This window comes from Pseudopipra pipra, chromosome 2, assembly GCF_036250125.1.
Source record: "Pseudopipra pipra isolate bDixPip1 chromosome 2, bDixPip1.hap1, whole genome shotgun sequence".
Taxonomy (NCBI): Eukaryota; Metazoa; Chordata; class Aves; order Passeriformes; family Pipridae; genus Pseudopipra; species Pseudopipra pipra.
Window position 1 is genome coordinate 62,457,841 of NC_087550.1, and position 19,446 is coordinate 62,477,286.

General features: G+C 38.1%; 1 protein-coding gene across 11 annotated transcripts in view; it reads left to right on the plus strand.

Moving 5' to 3' along the window:
• FNDC3A (fibronectin type III domain containing 3A) overlaps positions 1-19,446 on the plus strand; it is a 118,978-nt gene that overhangs the window by 50,532 nt on the left and 49,000 nt on the right. For 4 of the 11 annotated variants that reach the window (XM_064647268.1, XM_064647269.1, XM_064647276.1 and 1 more), the window contains one exon: positions 15,191-15,267. The exons of 1 other annotated variant lie outside the window; for it this stretch is intronic. In XM_064647268.1, the coding sequence (XP_064503338.1) occupies positions 15,191-15,267 (77 nt within the window). Of the gene's footprint in view, positions 1-9,604; positions 9,651-10,531; positions 10,627-12,083; positions 12,180-15,190; positions 15,268-19,446 lie in introns of those variants that run through there. 6 more of the 11 variants (XM_064647271.1, XM_064647272.1, XM_064647274.1 and 3 more) reach the window with 3 other exon arrangements.

Consider the following 19,446-nt stretch of genomic DNA (forward strand, 5'->3'; position numbering starts at 1 on the left):
GAATCAGCAGCACATGGCTTGATAGATATGGCTGTGCATGTGTTATTAATAGTAAATTAATAGTTGTCTTTTTTTGACTGTCTGTGAAATGACTGAGGTTTTGTCAGCTTGCATGACTTACATGATCATGACATTCTTCAACTATATTTAAAATCATGGTAATAAAACTTCCTTTCCCCTTCTTCCTTTTGCAGACATGCAGCAATCTATTTTACATCTAAGACAGTTTATTATCCAAATGAGGGAAAGAAAGAAGATGCAGAAGATAACAAGGCCATTACAAACATATAGCCTAGCTGTGCACAAACATAAACAGCTCCCGTGTAATGTGAGTTAAAGACCAGTTACAAGCTGTGTAAGTTCAGCCACTTAAAGCCATTAAGAAATAATGTAATCACATGAGGTTTCAAACAAACTTAGAAGGACCAAATTCACGGGTAGTAAATACAGGTATATATGGTGCTGTTCTTTCTTGTTTCTTTTTGCCAAAGAGAAGCTCTTTTTCACACTTCAAATGGCTTTCCAGTTGTCCTTCTAGAAAACACAGTTGTCTAGAGCAGGTGTCCTAGGACACCATCCAAAGAGCCTCAGGTTTTTTCAAATGACTGTACAGCACCCAATAACTTGTAGATGGGTCTCAGGTTAATGGATTTGGAGCTACTAGAGAAGCTGACTACACTTTGCTTCCCTTTTGATTAATCAGCTGTTCTATGAGGATATGGTTTGTCTCCTTTGCCTGTTCTCAATTTGTTTTCCCCATAGCCCATTCTTCGGAAGTTTCACTTATCCTTTCCATTTGGTGCCCTATATATGGGCCATTTTCATAAATACTGTGTACTGTGTTTCCCTTGGATGATCTTGACAGTTGTATTAAAAAGTAGAACAGATGTGCCTTCCAAGGCAGCCAAAGAAAGAGCTGCAGTAAGAACTATAAATGTCAAACCGATACTCTATATTAATAATTCTTAAAAGGAGTTAACGTGGAATTGTAGTTTCAATAAGATGTAAGTTACTATGAGTGGGGTAGTGAGTATTCCCCATGATGGCCTCTTCCTAATGCAGTATTTCAACAATCCTAGAAAAATCTTACGAAATACAGACAGGTCATTTAACATTGAAGGATTGTGCTGAACAAAGACCACAAGAGGACCATGGACTAAGACAAAATCTCAAAGTAGGGAAAATCTCAAAGCCATATTCCTAAAATACAGCTTTAGCAAGCCAGTTCCCAAAACAAACCAAAAAACCAAAGCAAACAACCAAAGCAGGTGGAAACAGTCAAATTCCTGGAAAGAGACAGGCAAAGAACTGTTAGGTCCAGGAGATGTAAGTTAATGATACTGCAGCCTTCTAAGAATGAAGAATGAATCAGAATGAAAGTTAAAGATGACAAACAGAAGGACAAAGAAGTGTCTACAGAGAGCTGTCAGCCTTTCTCTTTTTCTCTGCTTTCCCCACAACTTGCCTTTAGGATAGTCTCTGATGCTATTAAAGTGAAGTGCTACTGAGTTGCATCCTCAGCTGCTTAAACTCGAAGAAATTGTACTCTGAAAGGCACCACTCTTGACAGAGTTAATTTTTATGGTTTATGCAGCAAAGAGACATCTCAGTAAAGCTCTTAAGTAGCAGGTAGATTTGGAAAATTACATGAAACGTACTTAAGTTTGCATTTATTCTTTTTGTTATACTTTCCATGTATTGTATTTTGTTTCTTCTTTTGTGATCAGGCAAAGATTTGTTTTGTTAGATGTACAAAAAAAGGTACTTTGACTCTTACTTAGCTTTTAAATTCAGTTTAATCTGAAATCTTACCTGACTTTTTACTCTTATTTTTCAAATGATAATACATAAAAATAAAGCTGTCTTGCAGGCAGATCCTTGGAGTGCCTAAAGCCCACTTGGGGAAGTTTGAAAGCTAAACTATGTTTTTTGCCAAAAGAGATTTTTTTCTGAATTGGGATCGAAAGTAGAGTGACTATCTCCAATTAGAGTGTGACATTTTTGTGACAGTGCAGTTTTGGAGAGCATCTGGTGGCTATACAGTGCATAAATGAGTGCAAATATTTAGTAAGTTACAAGGGCAGTCTGAGCAACTGGAACCAGTTAAAGTTCTTCCAGCATGAATGAGTTTTAAAAGTCACCTGCTAAGAGAGCTGAAAAGTGAAAGTGAATATTAACAAATACTGATTAGAGATGCAGAGGACTGGCATCCAGTCCTCTAGTATGACTCTAACTTCCACTCATTTCTCTGATTTGTACTGCAGATGGATACAAGAGGACTGGCAAGCATGAGGTTTTGAGATTGATTATTGAGAGTTTGATCACTTTTTACTTCTGGTCCAAGTGCTTTTCTACACAGGTTGTAAATCTGAAATGCTATCTATGTAGTCTTTTCAATTAAATATTTGTAAAAGATATATTTTTATGCTTACCACACCCTTCTAATTCTTATGCAAAGGAAGATTGCATCAGCAAGAGGAAAACGTACCTTGGAAATATCCTATCTTTTCTTTTAATTGCGGCTATATACACATTAAAGTTTCCTTGCATTCCTTTCCAGCAAAGATATAACACATAGTAGACTATTCATATGCCCACACAGCCTTATCTGTAGGTTGTTTCTCCAGTTCATCCTCTATCAGGTTTTTAAAATGCCATCCAGAGTACTGACTTGTCCATAATAGCTTTCCAACTGTGCATTATGTTTGTGGAATTTCAGTGTGTTGTCACTTTTTCTAAGTTACTGAGCCTTGTCCTCTCAACTGAAAAATGTATCCATTATTTTTGATGGGAAAGAATCTGGTCTCATGTTGGTGACGGTAGTTAAATAGAAGGGTGTTGGATTTGGAGTTCTCTTCAGAAGTGCATAAAAGTATGGTGCTGGATCATCTTTTTCTGTGGCACTGTTGTGCTGCTGGGTCTGGACAAGTAGTACATTCAGAAGTAAGTGTTTCTATGCAGCTTCAGAGAGCTGGACAGAGGTCTGAAGTGCCTGGGAATATGCCACAGAGAAAAAGAGACTTAATGTTGGGTAAGGTTACATCTGTGTAGGATCTAGCTTTAGGGGATATGAAGGCCACTGAAAGTAGATAGAAGGACTAGAGAATGCAGGTGTAAAGAATTGCAGGTGTGCAGTGGAGTCTTGAGGCCAGATACCTGCATACCTCCTTGAAAGCATAGCACAGAATGTTTTTTGATCACTATCTCAGAAGAGCTTCAGCAGAGTAAATACAACCTTCCCTATTTTTTTAAAAGTTCTAAATACTGGATGAAATACAAAAGGATTGAATGCTAAAGCATGATGCACAGATAGCCTAGGATGTAAATATGTCCTTTCTTAATCATTCAGTAACCAATGCACTTGGGTATCTTTCAGCTAATGAGATATTCCAGAAATCCTTGATGTTTCAGAAAAATTGGAGACAACTCTAATGGCATAGGAAATCTGTACTCCAGAAATGGCAAAAGATCAATAAGAACATGTATTAATTGTCTAAAAGAGTGTTGTTTGAATGGTGCTGCTGAACTGGGTGAAATGCAGTTATATACAATGCAAAGTTGTACATAAGATTAATGGGGATGCATAGATGGGGATCTCACTTGAAACTTGATGAGGAGGAAGAAGCAGGCAAGCTGTTTAACTCAAAAGATAATACTTATCTCCAGTATAATGTAACGGTTACTGTGATCATAAAATGCATCAGGGCAGTTGTTGCTATTATAGCTCGAGATGTTTAGTAGCATTTTACAGGATTCTGCTGAGACTTCAACTGTAATTTGATAAGTCACGTTTACAAAAGAATAAATGAAGCTGATTCCAGGTGTTGTGAAAAAGAATTATTAGGATGTTCAGGAAAATGAATATAAACAGAAAGTAAAAGAGCTTGGTTTGTTTGGCTAAAAATTAGTTTTGCTAGGAATTGGTAAGAAAACACCAGGGATTTAAAAAGAAAAAAAAAATGAATGCCAGAGCTAGTGGCTGTCAAATAGTTGTAACATGACTTTTGTCTAGTTACAAGAAACCTTCTGGCTATGTAGGTGAGTAGTGCTCTAGAACAGCGGTCCAGTGGGAGACGTATGGGTAAAAGAACTGTTTTAAAATTGATCTTCGTGCTTTTATGTAGAATCTATTTATGATGGATCTTGATGTATGATAGTGGGGGAGAGGAATAAAACTGCAACTGCAGGTGAATAGACTTGATTCATGAGGTATTTTCAGTCCCTAAGCCCTCACGGTCCAGCCACAGATAATACAGATCTCCTGCATCCAGGCAGTAGCGAAGCAATGAAAAGGTTTCTGCACAAAGGACACATTTACTTTCCAGCTATTAAGCAATTTTCTCATCTAGGCTTCTTAATAGAGGGATATATTGATGCATACATAATGTGTGGTAAGGAACTCCACTGCATGCATCTGTCTTTTTTCCTTTCTTCTCATTTGGAATGACAGCTTTTGTATGTGTGTCTTAGTTGTTTCATCCCTGGCCTCTTGTTTGGCACAGGTGCATAGATTCCTAACATAGTTCTTTCTGGCTGCAAGTTAATTTTGGCTGCTGAAGCAGTGGGTATGTTACTTGCTAAAACATATTTGGTTACAGAGCAAATTGAATTTGAAGAGAACACTGCAATTGTATAGGCTTATCTTTATGTCTGGCCCTTCTTACTGCTTTTCCAGATAACTTTCTTTCTGGACATATTAATTAACAATGTTGAAAGCTTTTTATCAACAAAAATCTTTGTCATAGACGCACTTAATACTTGAGCTTACATACTTCCCCTTGTGGTAAATTGTTTGAGATTTGGAGAAAATAATTCCATGTTGAAGGGATCTGTAAATGGCTCATTGTGGAGAATCAAGGAGCTTTTGTAACATAAAACACCAAAAAGACCAAATTTTAAATTTCAAATGCTATAACAATTTAAAAGATGTGAATGCAATTTTAAAAAGTCTTATTAGTTAGCCTGAGATTTCAAATCACTTGCGATAGTAAAATGTGAGGTTTGCAGTGGGAATTGGTTGATAGTATTCAGTGATTTATGTGCTAGTGGAAACATTTCACTACAGAAGAGGCTGCAGGTGTTTATAGTAAGCATGGCGCCTTTCTGTGTTGCTAAGTCGGACTAAGAATATCAGTGCTTTTCTATGCATACTCTGATTTGGGGTTAATTCAGGATCAAATTTCTGCAAAGTTTTTAAAGATGAAAATTCTTTTCTGTGGACTTTAAGTCATTAGCAGAACCAGAAATCTTAATCTAAATGGTGAAGTACTTATCATGTCAGTTGCAATGTTAAGAATTTTCAAAACCAGTAGTTTTTTAGTCAACTTTTATTTCCACTGTCTTCAGACCATCCCCTATTGTAGCTGCATTCATAGGCTTTCTTGTTATTAGTGAAAAGACAGAAAAGAGAACAGAGAAAAGACAGAAAAGTATGTCTGTGGAAAGAACTGTGCAAGGGGTCACATTCAGGATGTTTGATTCCACCTTAGCTGTAACTTAGATTTAGCTGCAGAAGTCTCACATGCAGCCCAGGACACCCATTGAATCAGGATCTAATCCTAGCAAGCAAACTGAATCTGTTGCTTGTCGTGTTTTAACCATGGAATTCCCTATATGCCTGTAATTGTACAAAACATAAAGCTGCAGGGGCAGTCAAAAGCCAGACATATAGAGACAGTATATAAAAGTTGCCTTTCTGTCTCTCCATAAAGAAAGGCTGTGTGTTTACTTGGGCTGTATGATCGCAAACGCAATCAGCAGCAGGAAGTTGATTATGGCACTCGCCTGTAACCAAAGCTCTACAAGCACCACAGAATCTGAATTTGTAGCTCCCCAATTCCAGCAGAGTCCCTTAGCCATGAGGCTCGGGGATACTCTAAGTTAAACTTTTCTCCGTGTTGTCTTTTAGAGATGGGCATCTTCACCTCAAAAAAAGATTTCAGAGGGAAAATACATGGGAAAGCAAGCTGCCTTTTTTGTCGATATAATGGGAATTACTGTATGATTTAGATAAAGTCTTGGGTTCTGATTCCGTTTTAAAGGCTTACTCTGTATTTTCCATTTAGAAGCTCTTGGATTAAAGGAGTTAAGCATGTTCCATTCCACTTTCTAGTTGTCCGTCTTCAGCAGAGGTGACCTGATTATTCCATAGTCTGGTGTTCATAGCACTCTCCTAGGCCAGGAGCAAGCTGCGGGGTTAGTCTGCTTGAGCATAGCACAGAATTTAGTCTACCTACTAACTGAACAGTAAGGAATCCTTTTTCTGACAGTAGGAATCCACTCTGAGAAAACTTGATGTACTCTACTGAAATTGGACAGAAGAGTGACTAGAGCAGGCCTGAACCAGAGATCTGCTTGAGGGCACATGGTTTGTGCTTAATGATTTGTGTCATTCAGTATGAGGTGACTCCCTGATAAATGTGCAGAGAGTTGTTCTCTGGAGGTAGCCAGTGAATCACCCTGGTGAGGCCAAGTGTTTGGTTTAGATGCTGCAAAGTGTAAGGTGTATGACATCAGATGTTTTCAATTTGGTCTTATGTCTCTCTTTTGTCATGTGATTCTGTATAATTTGCCTGGGGCTTCTTCCCTACTGTTTGTGTCATGACAGAAGGATTTCACATTGCAAATGTCATCTTTTGAATTGTCAGCTTCAGGGATTGTTTTCTCCACTCATGATTTGAAACAAAACTGTGTAATAAACTTACTTCAAAATTTATTTCATGGTTTAGAAACCTACATGAACATTTCTTTGTGGAACTGCAGTATTACTAAAACTTGGTTAGTGGACTCAAGTGAACCCCTCAAATGTAGGCATAAAAATAATTGTATGCAGTGAGTGTGAAGAGAGGCAGTCCTGTAGGACTGAACTCTTTCCATTGCTTTGTATTGTTAGAGATGATCTTTTTATCTGACCAGAACAGCAAACTCACCTACTACAGGGAATTGCATCTAAGGGAGTAAAATTTCAGTGAGGCAGAGCTGTTGAGTGTGAGGGTTTTTTAAAAATCAGCAATTGTCATTAACTCTTTACCTTACACTAAGAACAAGATTTAGCCCTGTTTTTGCACTCTAGAACTCCAATTATGGAGTCAGTGTCATTCTAGATTTATGTATTTTTCCATCTTTCTGGCTTATCATGTAGAATACTGGATTGTGGGGTTTCTGGAAAACTGAGACAATTCATGTCCTACTAACTTCTTTTTATGTCTTCTAGTTAGGAATGACTACTCCCAAATTGGTTCCTTTAAAGAAAGATGTGTTTTGTATTTATTTTATATACTAGAAGGATTTCAGCTGCTTATAATCATAATAATTTTTGTTCTACTTTGATTTTATTTTAAATGGACATTGTATTTATTTATATAATTAGCTCGGAATCTAAACAACTTGAAGGTTTTCAGTTATTAGTAGACTCCAGGGACTCGGAGTAGTACATCTTTAATGTCTGCCTTGAATAGAATTAAAAATTTGAGTTGGTCACCAAATTTTCTCTTGGCAGCCTTTTCTGATAATAATTTTTTCTAGGGTTTCTGACACTATATGTGTTGTAATAATCCCAGTTTGCTCAAACAGATTTTTTTTTTTAAATCCACAGAGTCTTCTCTCTTATCCATACTTTTAAAATACCTTACCCTAGAATTTGGTAAAATTGTTTCAGCACTTAAATGAATGCTAATGATTTGCTTAATCAATACATTGCATTTGTATAGGTAATATTCAATAAATCATATTCAATTCATAGTTTGTATATATATATGTATACATACGCGTGTGTATGTGTGTATAGTAATTTGGGAAGGGGGAATATTAAAAAATCTGCACAAAGGAAGGGGAGCTTCTCTGAATGCCGGGTCTACAACAGCAGAATGAGCCAGGTAATTTTGCATTCTAGTTTTAAGGCAACGTACCTAGGTAGGTGTGCACAGAAAAAAATAACTCAGTAGTGTATTAAGTTGAATATCAGGATGCTGAAAAAGCCTTTACAAGTAATTATATTATGTAATTTCATTCTTAGCACAAGCAGGTGGTGGTGGGTGGCAAGGAAGTTGAAGTTAATGCTTGTTCCTTCCAAGATCTGTCTTCTCTGGATCAAAAAACGCTTTTGTAGAAGCCACTGTCTACACACCAAGGACTGCCAACTATTGAGACTCAGTTGTGCTTTTCACCTCTTAACCACAAGTAGCTGTCAGTAGCAGTGCTTAACTTTTTAACTACCTGGTCTGCAGTGTTATATGGGGATAAAAAATAAAACCACCTGGTTAGAAAAACACAAATTCTAGTGGTAACAACTGTTAGATGATTAAATTATAGTTTATTCTGAATGTTGTGAATCAAATGGAACATGATTAAGCAGTATGCACAAATATTAAATTATTCTGAAAAAGTTGTGCATCAGTATTGCTCAGCATTGGTGCTAGGAAATTAAGCTCATCTTGAAGAAAAAGCTCAGCAAATATGCAATGCAGTTAGATTAGAATGAGTGCAGATTATTTTTCTTGCTAAGAATAAAAACATTTTTATCAAAGCTTGTCCATGTTAAGAATGGTATATCACATTTTACTTCCTTTGAAATGGAGTGATTTATGGTTCACCTGATATTTAAATTGAGAGACTATGGGGGAAAGAACAATTTTTTGACTTCACTCTTCCACGTCGTTACTAAATCATTACCCTAAACTGGCAAACTTAATAGAGCAATTTAACAGTCTAGGATGCACAGTACAAAAGTGTGTGTTGTATTTCCACATTAACATCTTTGAATCATCAGTACTTTTTTTTTAACAAAGTAGGATAGAGTTGGTCACTGTGCCACACAATTGCTTCAGAAAGTACATATAAAAACTCTTATTATTGGAGTATCTCAAACAACTACAATCATCTTTATGCAAGCTCCCAAGTGTAACTGTGTGTTGTGAAGTTTGCACCGTTCAAAGGCATGGACTTGCAATCTTTTTTTAATCACAAAATTGCACCATGGTCATTGTTTAGAAACAAGTGAAGTACATTTAACATTTGAACATAGAAACCATTGTCACCTTTTTCCTTTGAAAGTACATGAGGCCATTATAAAAGAAAACTGATAGCTATATTCATGATAAAGTGCTACAGGAACCTGTCATCTCTGCACTTTGCCTATGGGAAGGGATTTCACATCCTTTTTTTTTTCTCTCCTGAATATGTATGTGTGGTTTCATGGGAAAGATCAGGATCTTATTAGGATGTGATCTTTAGAAATATTATAGTTAGGCTTCATAGCTTTCTGTTCTTTTATCCATTATTCCAAAGTCTGTGTGGATGAAACTGATGCTTTTCCCCCCTGCTTTTGAAAGCAACTATGATAATGTTTTATCTTCAGTGTTTCCTTGTGTTTGCCAGCCTGCTGCCTGCTGATAGATTTTTTTTATTATTATTTTTAGCCAATTAATATATTTAAATTGATGTTGCTGCTTTGTCAGCTGCTGTTTCCCAGCCTTGTTGGCAAAAGTAGACAGATGGATGGGGGAAGGGAAGGGATTGTTTTGTCAGGGTGAATTCAGAGCATAAGGAATATGTTAAATTGACAGCATTGCAAGCTGAAGTCTTCTGATTGCCTGTGTCCTTGCAGCATTCACAGTTCCTTCCTGTGCCTCTTCCCCAGCTCAGGCCTAACAGTAAGTTCTGTGCTTGCTTCTCTTTTTTCTTATTGCTTGCTTTTATTATGTTGCACCTAGTATGTGTAAAGCTGCTGATGTTAATGTAAAGTACTAATTTGGAAGTATGTTTCCAGGCACAGTTTACAAGACAAATGTAGACCCATTGGTGGTGGTTACTGTTACTGATTTTTGCAATTAGTTGTAGCTGTTGGAAGTCCAAAATAAAACTTTGAAGTCTTAGCCCTTAAGTAAAAGACAGAGTGGTGCAACTGTTTGTGGCATCTGGGACTATTGATTTACTGCAGCTCATCAGTGTTAGAGGGGTGTGCTGCTACGTCAGCTGTGCGCTCTATTGTTTCAGCTGCTGTGGCCTTTGTGTCTGATCCTGTCAGTGCTTGCGTCAGTGATGCATATCATCGCCTGTGTGATGTCAAAGTGTGGGTGTTCGGTTATAGAGCCATAGTTAACCTAATGTGCTGCAGTAAATCCTGAATGCTATTTCCTCCTGGGGATAGCAGTGATTCATCACTGTTCACATTAGACTAATGCTAAGTATAGCAGTGTTCATGAGCTGCAGTATCCACATAGATTAGTATCAAAGTCATTGCAGCTTTCCAAACGGAAAGTGTTTGTTTGCAACCAGATCTGTTTGTGCACTCCCTTTCTTAGGTGTAAACTGATTAACAGGTCAGCTCAAGGAAAATCCTCTGGAAGGACTAGGCCGAAATAATTCTTTAGCACTTAATTATGCCAATTAACGTAAAAGCTTTTGGCTAAATGACTCGGATCACAGCAGGCAATGACAGTTGGTAGATTACAGTAAAAACCGGGCCCAGGATGGCAAAGGATGCCGCTGCCCCTCGAAGGGCGGAGCGCGGGGCGCGGAGCGGCCGCGGGGCGGAGCGGGCACAGCTGCGCACCTGAGGGAGCCGCCCCTCCCCGCCCCGCTGCCGCGGCGCGCCGGGAGCAGCGCCCGCCCGGCCCGAAATGAGCGGTAAGGATCCCGGGGCTGCGGTGAAACACGAGAGCTGCGGGCGGGCGGCCCCGCGGTGGTGCGGCAGTGGCGGATGGGGGAGAGCTGCGATGGCTGGAAAAAAAGCCCGAGGGGCAGGAGCCGGAGCGCTGCCAGGCCCCTGTGCCGGTGACGCGGTCCCGGGCCCCGGAGGCGGTGGCTGCGGCCCCGGGGCCGCGGTGGCCCCGAGCCGTGAGGGGAGCAGGGCGCCCGTGAGCTGGGAGGCCGCAGGAGCCTGGGTGTTGTAGCGCAGGGCCGGGCGGGGAGTGCCCCGGAAGAGCATTCCCGGCCCCGGCTCTGGGAATCCGGTGTGCGCACCTTTGCCGAGCGCCTTTATGAGACCCTTAAAATGGAGCGATGCTTAATGGTTGAAATAAAAACTAAATGGTGTATCTACTAGGCGAACGATGGCGGTATCCTCAGGTTTTCATGTTTTGCTGTGCTTAGATCAGCTTGTCACGATCCCAGCGATGATGCAGCGCTGGTAATTTTGCCAGCTGTAATGAACATAATGGGGGGTCTACAGTCTACTCAAACTTCACCTGCTATTGCTACAGGAAGGAGATATTCGTCCCGCTGTTGCGATTTTTAGCACAATAATAAACAGAGTGTGGTGAAACATCCTGGGTTGAGTTAAATCAACCTTTGCTGAGCTTGATGAGACATTTTTCAGTAATAAAGTAACACAGTTATGTGTTTGTTTTCTCTCCCACAATACTTCTTTTCCACTTATTGTATAAGAGAACTTGTATACCTGAAAGTATATAGAAGATTTGAGACGTCCTCTTACGACATTGAAATAATCAACATTCATAGTACAGTGATTTGCATTAATTCAATTCCATTTATGCCCAATACAGAAAATTAGATGTTTGCTTAACATTAATTCCTCATGTTGTTATCTGCTGGTACTAGATAGTAATTCTCATGTCATGGTAAAACACATCGGTTTTGTCATGCAACAGCCTGGCCAATACCTAAAAGCATGACAATTACTCTTGTGGTGTATTTCACTGAAGGAGAGCCAAGATTTTCACATTAGTGAAGGAAAAAAAACCAACACAGTTTTATAACATTTTATCTCTAGATAAAATTTTGGAGGTTATAATATGCTTTCTGTCAAGAAATCAGTAATTTTACTGTAAAACCCAGTATTCATTAAAAATACATGTGAAGTCAGCCAACTCTTTGTCCCATGCTTTCCATTTTCCTGGGTGTTCCTTTGCAATCTAAGTGCATTGCACAGCCACTTGGAAGTGTAATCAGGAGTAAATTAGAGTTCTTGAATATTCAAAATAATGTTTTCATTACTTCTCATAATTTAAAGTGCTAAAAATGGGATGCAATTTTTGAAGCTACTGATTTGACTCTATTCTAACGCTGCAATATTTTTTCGGGTTCATACATTGCCTTTATGTCTTTATTTTTGTGACTACTAGGTTATGGGTATACTGAAAATGGCTTTGTGGATCAACCTTTGTACTGGATTGGAGATAACTGCTTTTTTATGTTTGTTAGAGAGATTAAAGTGCTAAGTAAGTAAGCTTTAAAAAGGTTGTTAAACAATATTCTTTATATGTTTAAAGCAAAACAAAAAAGACAAACACAGATACTCACTAGTTCACAAAGAAACTGGCTGTTCATGTTAGAGTTCCTTTATCCCCCAAAGACATTGTGTTCTGTAAAAATTTCAAGTAACTGTGCTCTTAATTCTCAATTTACTTGAAATTTACATAGTTTAAAATAGTGAGCTTAATAAAAGTGTCAGTGTTTTATATTAATTATAGAAAAACTGCAAGTAAGCAATGCAAGATACAAGTCATGTAAAATCCATCTTCTTACGTAAGAATTGAAACCATTATTTGTTTGAATGGCAACTTAAAATAAATATGCTTCCATTATTGTTGACCTTTTTGCATTTATTGTAAGCTAGTGCTGCAAAGCACTTTTTTAGTGTCTCTTGCTGCTTTTCACTTCACTTTTGTTTCTTTTTAGCACTTCATACTCAGGAGAAACTTTTGCTGAAATATTTTTGATTTTCAGATGGGCAAAACTACCAGAGGAATGTTCAGATCCCAATTTATAGCTTACTGTAGTCCTTATATTCTTTGTTGTTACACAGTTCAGTTAATCATTCAGTTAAGACCTTATTTTTAAAAAGTCTCATCACACCCTCCCGCTGTTGTGTGTTAGCATTTGGTTGATAATAAAGCTGTGGTTCTTTTTAGGTAATATGTTTGAAAACTGCTTTATCTTATCCCAGAGAAGTCCCTATAGCATGTGTAATGAAGTTGGATTACATGCTGCTTTTCTAAGGAGTGCTTTTCGTTCCTTCTCCCTGCTCTTGGCAGTCAGACATAGGTGCCTTTATTTTTCTGTCAAGCCCATACTTATCAGAATGAGGTATGCTAGTCTTATAAACTGTACTTTGCATTTACATTTGCAGATCTAACAGAGTTTAGAAAACATTAAGGTGGAGCTGTGAACACCCTTTCAGGAATATTACTGAAACTGCACTCAGTTGGATTGGTGCTTTTGATAGCTTCGCTACACTGAATTGGAAGTTTGGAAAATGCATTCTAGAATGTCTGAATCCCAACCTTATACTCTTGTCACAAAACCTGCTCGAATTATATTGCGTATCAGTTTTTCTTTAATAATTAAACTTCAGTGACTATTCCCTTGTGTGTTTTGAACACAATAATGTAAGGACATCCCTCTTGAAGCCTGTGCCAATGTGCTTACTCTGATAGAGGCCAGTATCAAGTACTAAAGGGGACAGCATAAGGACAGGACAGGCACACAGAAAAAATTTTCTTGTTTCTAGCTTCCTGAAACAAAAGTAAATCTTGTATTTTTTACAGCCCTTAACAGACTAGCTCTCCCAATCTGAACCTAATCTTTAGTTTCTGCAGTATTCTTAAAGCAATTTAACTTATACAATTTAGCTGCGCATTTCATGAGACATCCCTTTATCTGTTTTAAAACTTACCCGGTGAATTGATTTACTATATCTGGTTCTTGTAAATGAGATATTATAAATGATCTATCTTTCCATTTGTAGGCAGTTTATGGGTGGGGGTTCTTGATTAGTCTTTTACTATTTCTCTGCTGCCAGCCCTTTGAACCATTTTCAGGTGGAAAGATCCTGGTCTCTTATATCTTTCCTGGTAAACAGGTAAAAAACCAGCGTAAACTTCCTTTTCTGTGTGTGTGTCCCCTTTTCTAGTTCTGTGTTTTCTTTTTGAAAGGTGGACACAAACCTATTACTCAAGATATTGAAAGTACAGTGTGAATTTATACCACAGCATAATGATGTTTTCTGCTTGTTCTCTGTTCTGTTACTTATGAATTTTAATTTCTGAGAATGCTACTAAACAAAGCATGGCTGGTATTTCTTTCAAAATATATGTAGTAGCTGCACAGTATGTTTATTTACGTCTAATTTTTGGCTTATTGCTGTAAATAAATACTTACAATTTTGCCCAGGTGCATCACTTCACATTTATCAACACTGTTTCTTCTGGTTTTTTATCATCTGGTCATTGAGTACTATGAGATCTTTTGCAGCTCTCGGAGAACATAACAGTTTGTCACCTCCCTGGTTTTTTTTTCCAGAAGTTTTGTTTAATACATTGAACAGGTTCTTTGGGTGCCTGTGGGAATTCTTTGGTCACTCAAGCCACTTTGAAAGCTGATCATTTACGTGTCTTAATTTCCTGTTCTCAAATCAGTTATTCATTAAAAGACCATTTCCCTTTTTAACCAGAGGCAGAGTTGCTTCTTTAAGTCTTTGAGGGACATTGTCAAAAGCTTTTTGAAAACCCAAGTATGTGACAGCGTCCCTGTGCTCTTTGAAGGTATCTGATTTTCCAGGCAATACTTTATCTACAAATGCCGTCTTACCACATTACCATTGTGTCATATTCATCTAAGTGCCTCCAAACTCCATTCTTTATGGTTTGCATGGTACAAGGATCATCACGGTATCATGACTTTTCCTATTAGTAGGAGTAGACTTCCCAGTGGGTAATACACTGGCTTTTTCCCTGGGACCTTAAGTTAGTGACCAATTTGCTACTTCCCACTGCTGTGCTACTGACACTACTTTAGATGATAAGACCATAATAACAGAATAGCAATTTTTTAAGTACTTTTCCTTGTAACTCTTAACTGCTTTCAGTAATTTGTTTCAAATATCTTTTTGATTTGTTTCTGTTTTAAAGTCTCTTCTGTTGTCTTTTCATCTTGGGGCACTTCTTTTGACTTGTCATCTGTTAAGATTTGACATGAGCTCTCCTGTGAGCTTATTGACAGAAAAGGGAGAAATATCTGCCAGTGGGGTTTTTTTAGCTTGTTTCAATTCAACTGATTTTTAGATTTCAAAGAGTGCCCTTTGCTGTAATTCTGTCTGTACAGTTCATTGCCTTTGTTTATCCATGTTATCTTGTATATTTTTCACTGAGACTTTGCTATTCAGTATGTTCTTTCAGCTTTCTCAAATTATTAAATGGTGCTGTACTGAATATTTCTGTAACCCGCTTAGGTCCTGCTCAGGTTCCAATGATGTCCCCAAATGGTTCAGTGCCTCCAATTTATGTGCCTCCTGGATATGCCCCACAGGTATGTCACTTCACTCGATTCTTATTTTATTTCTTTTCATGCAAATTATGGGAGTAGAATCATAATAGCTAATTCAGGAAAGTAATTTGTCAGATTTCAGAATCACTGTGATCAAGCAAGTAAGCAAGGGGAGATGTCCCATGGTGTCTCTGAGATGGGAGACTTCCTACGCTGTGTATGTGCCTGTTTGGTTATATATTAACTACGTGCATGACAATAACAAGCACAGTTCCTTGTTGAGTTCAGACTCCTAATGTACTAGATGCCCTCAGAATATAAAATACAAACATGGCCCAAATAGCTCCTTGTGTAGGACCTGTACTGATTTTTGTGTTAGTGGATTTTTTCTCTTGGCTGCAATATAATTTTATAATGTACATGGTTCATGTCTGGGAAGTTCCCTGCCAATGAGGAGTAAAACAGGTCAGTTGAAAAAATGTAGCAAACAACATGGAAAAATGTCAGCTGTCCATTGGGAAAAAGTTATCATATAATAGGTGTTTCTACCACTTACCTTAAAATGGGGCTCTCATTTTTTCACTGCTGTGTGATTCTTAATTTAGATGCCTGAAAATTAAATGTGAGCTAGATAACCTGGAGATCCTTTAAAGTAGATTAAAAGGATGATTCCTCTTGGCTATTTTTGACACATGTATTATAATGAGATGTGTGGCCTCCTAGATGGTGTCTCTTTCTTTCCCTCAACTGAGAACAAGTTGAGGAGTTAGTAGGTCAGACCTGGAAGTTAGAACAGAAGAATGCCACTCCCCATGATGTAAGTCTCTCTCAAGACATTCTGTTGTTGTGATCAGTCTACCTCTGGCTTGGTGTGCATCCCATGGTGTACGCCAAGAAGAGACTACAACTTGTAAAACCCAACCAAAAAGTCCACAGTGTCTAGCAGATGTTGGACTTATTATCTAAACAGCATTAAAAAAAATTGTCTTCTGGCAAAAGAAAAGTCTGTTAGGGTAGGCAGAGTAGTACTCTGTGATTTTATCTTTCTTCTTTTGAAAGTTGGCTGATAAGTTGATTCTATGTGTACTTCATAGTTGAGTTCCCAAACAGGCAGAAGAAAAATGAATTATAAATAATCAGGAAAATCCATTTATCTTTAGGTCATAGTAAAAAGTCTTGATTCCTATTAGAATTAATTTTTAAAGAATGGAAAGAAGTTTTGAGATAAGTGAAATTCTGAATTTTACCATATTTCTGGAATATTTAGCTTCAGTTGATGAAGTTAAATATTAATTAAACATGAAGTACTTCATGTTTAAAAAGTTGTGTAACCTGTGCCAATCTGAATAATGTTTTTAAAATTCATTTATCCTTCCTTTGAAAACAACTTGAAGCAAAGAGGCTAAAGGGCTGGACCTTGCTGAGGCTTGTCCATTAACCTTTCATTGGAGTTTGTTAGTGCAAGCAGGTGTTGTGTTAGACTTTTAAACTGAAGGTGCCTCACATCTGCTCAGCGCAGTACAGGTGGATGAGCTGTTTTCATCTGAGTAGAAGTACCATAGTCCAGGAAAACTAATCATTTATAAGCCTTCTGAAGTGTTTGCTGTTGACAAAATATAGCAGCCACTGAGGTTTATGATGGAAGTTCCTGTTACAAGCCAGAAGATTTGATAGTAGTGTTGCAAACAGGCAAGTCTGTTGAGCTAAGAGTTCTCCTGAACATAATGCAGTCCCAGCAAAGTAACTTAGCTGGTTTCTTCAGGCATAATATATTTTTAAATGTCAGCAGCTGCAGTTGTATTTTCAGATAAATTGGAAACCAGTTAAATGTCTAAAGCTGTCAGCCTGGAAGAACAACTTCAGCATAACCATCCTTTGTCTATCCATTTTCATTTAGTTCTATTATCCTTCTGCCTGCTTCAATGCCTGCTTGGCAGTGATACAGCATACTGTCCTCTGTTAGAAGTTGGGGATGACTACTGGATTAAAGATTTATTTTTCTTATATCACATAACTAAAAAGCAATTCATAAGGTGATTTTTTTTTCCTTCCTCTTCTTTTGGAACTGTAGTTGTAAAACTCTGAAAGAAAGCACATCTTTATTCATACTCTGTAAGCTGTCTATATTGACAGTCTAGTGAGTTTCCTAGTGATGTTTGGTTGGTTCACTCAACGAAACAGGCCTATGCCAGAACCACATGTTTTGCTAGCACAATTAGGATAATAGAGAGCTTGTTTACTTTTTTAACTTAAAATTATATACTTGGCATAATGCTCTTACTGCTGTTTAGAGGGTTTTTATCTGTGTAGTTGTCCGCTCGAGGCCTACCACTGAGTTGTTGATCTAGAAACACTGTTACAGACTTGTCAAAGTTTAAATTTTACACTATTAGACTTAAGGTCCCTGCTCTTATGAATAGGGTGTCTGTTTCTGAGGCACTTAGGCTATTAGCAGACCCAGGGAAACAAGTTATAAACTCAGCAGCTTGTTTGTTTTTTAATGGAGGCTACTTCCTACGTAATCTGAATCTGCTCATAAAATCATAGTAGATTGCAATGTTTTGGGGGGTTGTAAGCAAAAAGGACTTAAATAATTAAAACTACATTTCAGTGTTTACAGAATTTCATTGGACATCAGAAGTTCTGGTTGTATTTAGTGCTGCTAATAAATTCTGCCTTTAGGATACCATACAGCTGTGGTTACACATATATGAGTAGTGTTGTCTTCAGTGAAATTACTCTTCACAATACAGGACGATTTCTGTATACTGAAAATAACACATTTTTTAAAGACATGTGATATACATGTGTTTTAAAGCTGTGTTCACTTAGGTAATTTATATTAATTTCCAACTCTATTCATGTAAGTAAAGTAGGATTAGCTCCATTATGTACGTATTTCTATGTCTTCTGAATGTTACTGCATATGCACAGAGATCTTCACTTTACCATTACACTGAAAGCATACAGCTCTCTCTACAGCGCTCTCTCAGTACAGTGGTGAAGTTCTGAAAGTCTCCTAGACCTACCTCACTTACCTCACTTATTGGTTCAGCTAGCAGGATAGTTTTGGGGTACACGAATTAGATTGCTGTCAGAGAAGACAAAACCAGAAGCTCCATTCCACTTGTATCAGATGCACACCAACTTCTAATGGAGACATGGTAAAACCAATGATTGGTCCTCTAAGCAGCTTTCTGTCATGGACTTGGTGGAAGCGTTCACACCAGGGCACGGGACTAAATCTAGCCAAGCATAATACCTTTAAGCTTAAACAGTGGAGCTGAAAGCAGTTTGGTAGTGTTTTGATCTATTGTTCTGCTCCTGTTGCACAAGGATGTTCACTGATGTATGTGTACATGTCCCCATTTTATTTCAAATGTTAGTGAAAACTTATGTCATAGGGTTGCATTGTCCCCTGCTATTGAATGTGGTTGTGATATTCTGTTCTTCTCCCCCTTTTCTGGATAAGTGTTTCATTCAAAAACTTACATTGCAGTTTTTGCTGTGACATTATTCTGCAGCATTTTACTAAGAAATAAAGAACAATTTATTCATTGGCATCCCATACACTAAAGTTACTGATACCATAATACACACAAGTCAAATTATGCCGAGATGTCTGTAGGTGTCTAGCTGTCACCAACAGTCGTGTATTTTTGTGAATTTACCAATATTGATCCAAACATTTAGAGAGAATAATGATGTGAAGTACTTCAAGGAAGATGCTTGTTTCTGGTCCAGTTGATGACTGGACCAGAAATACATTTTGTGAAAAGCATTTTCTGCTTCAGCACTTTGTACAATTTGTGCCCTTGGGCCTTCTTTCCATCAGACCCATCACATCTCCCATTTGCTAATTTTTCTCAAGCTTCTGCACAACAGAGTCTAGCAGAGGCTGCCACAGAGGCCCCCACTTTCTGGGTAGTATGTGGTTTCCTTAAGGGTGCAAGACATTTGAACAGGCAGGAGGATGGGGGAGAAGAAAAAAAGATTTTTTTAGAACTACCTTGACTTGTGAAGGAGTCTTGAGAGGGCTGACTACCACCCTGCTGGTTTGTTTGCTAACAGTTTGATGCAGACGGTGGCTGCTGCATGCTAAAGGGGCAGTATGGCAAGTGCCTCCTGGGTTAGTGTTGGGAACAGAACAATAACCACACAGCTTGCCTTTTTTCTCACTATTCTTTCTCACTATTTTTGTGGAGTAAGGTCTGTCAACTC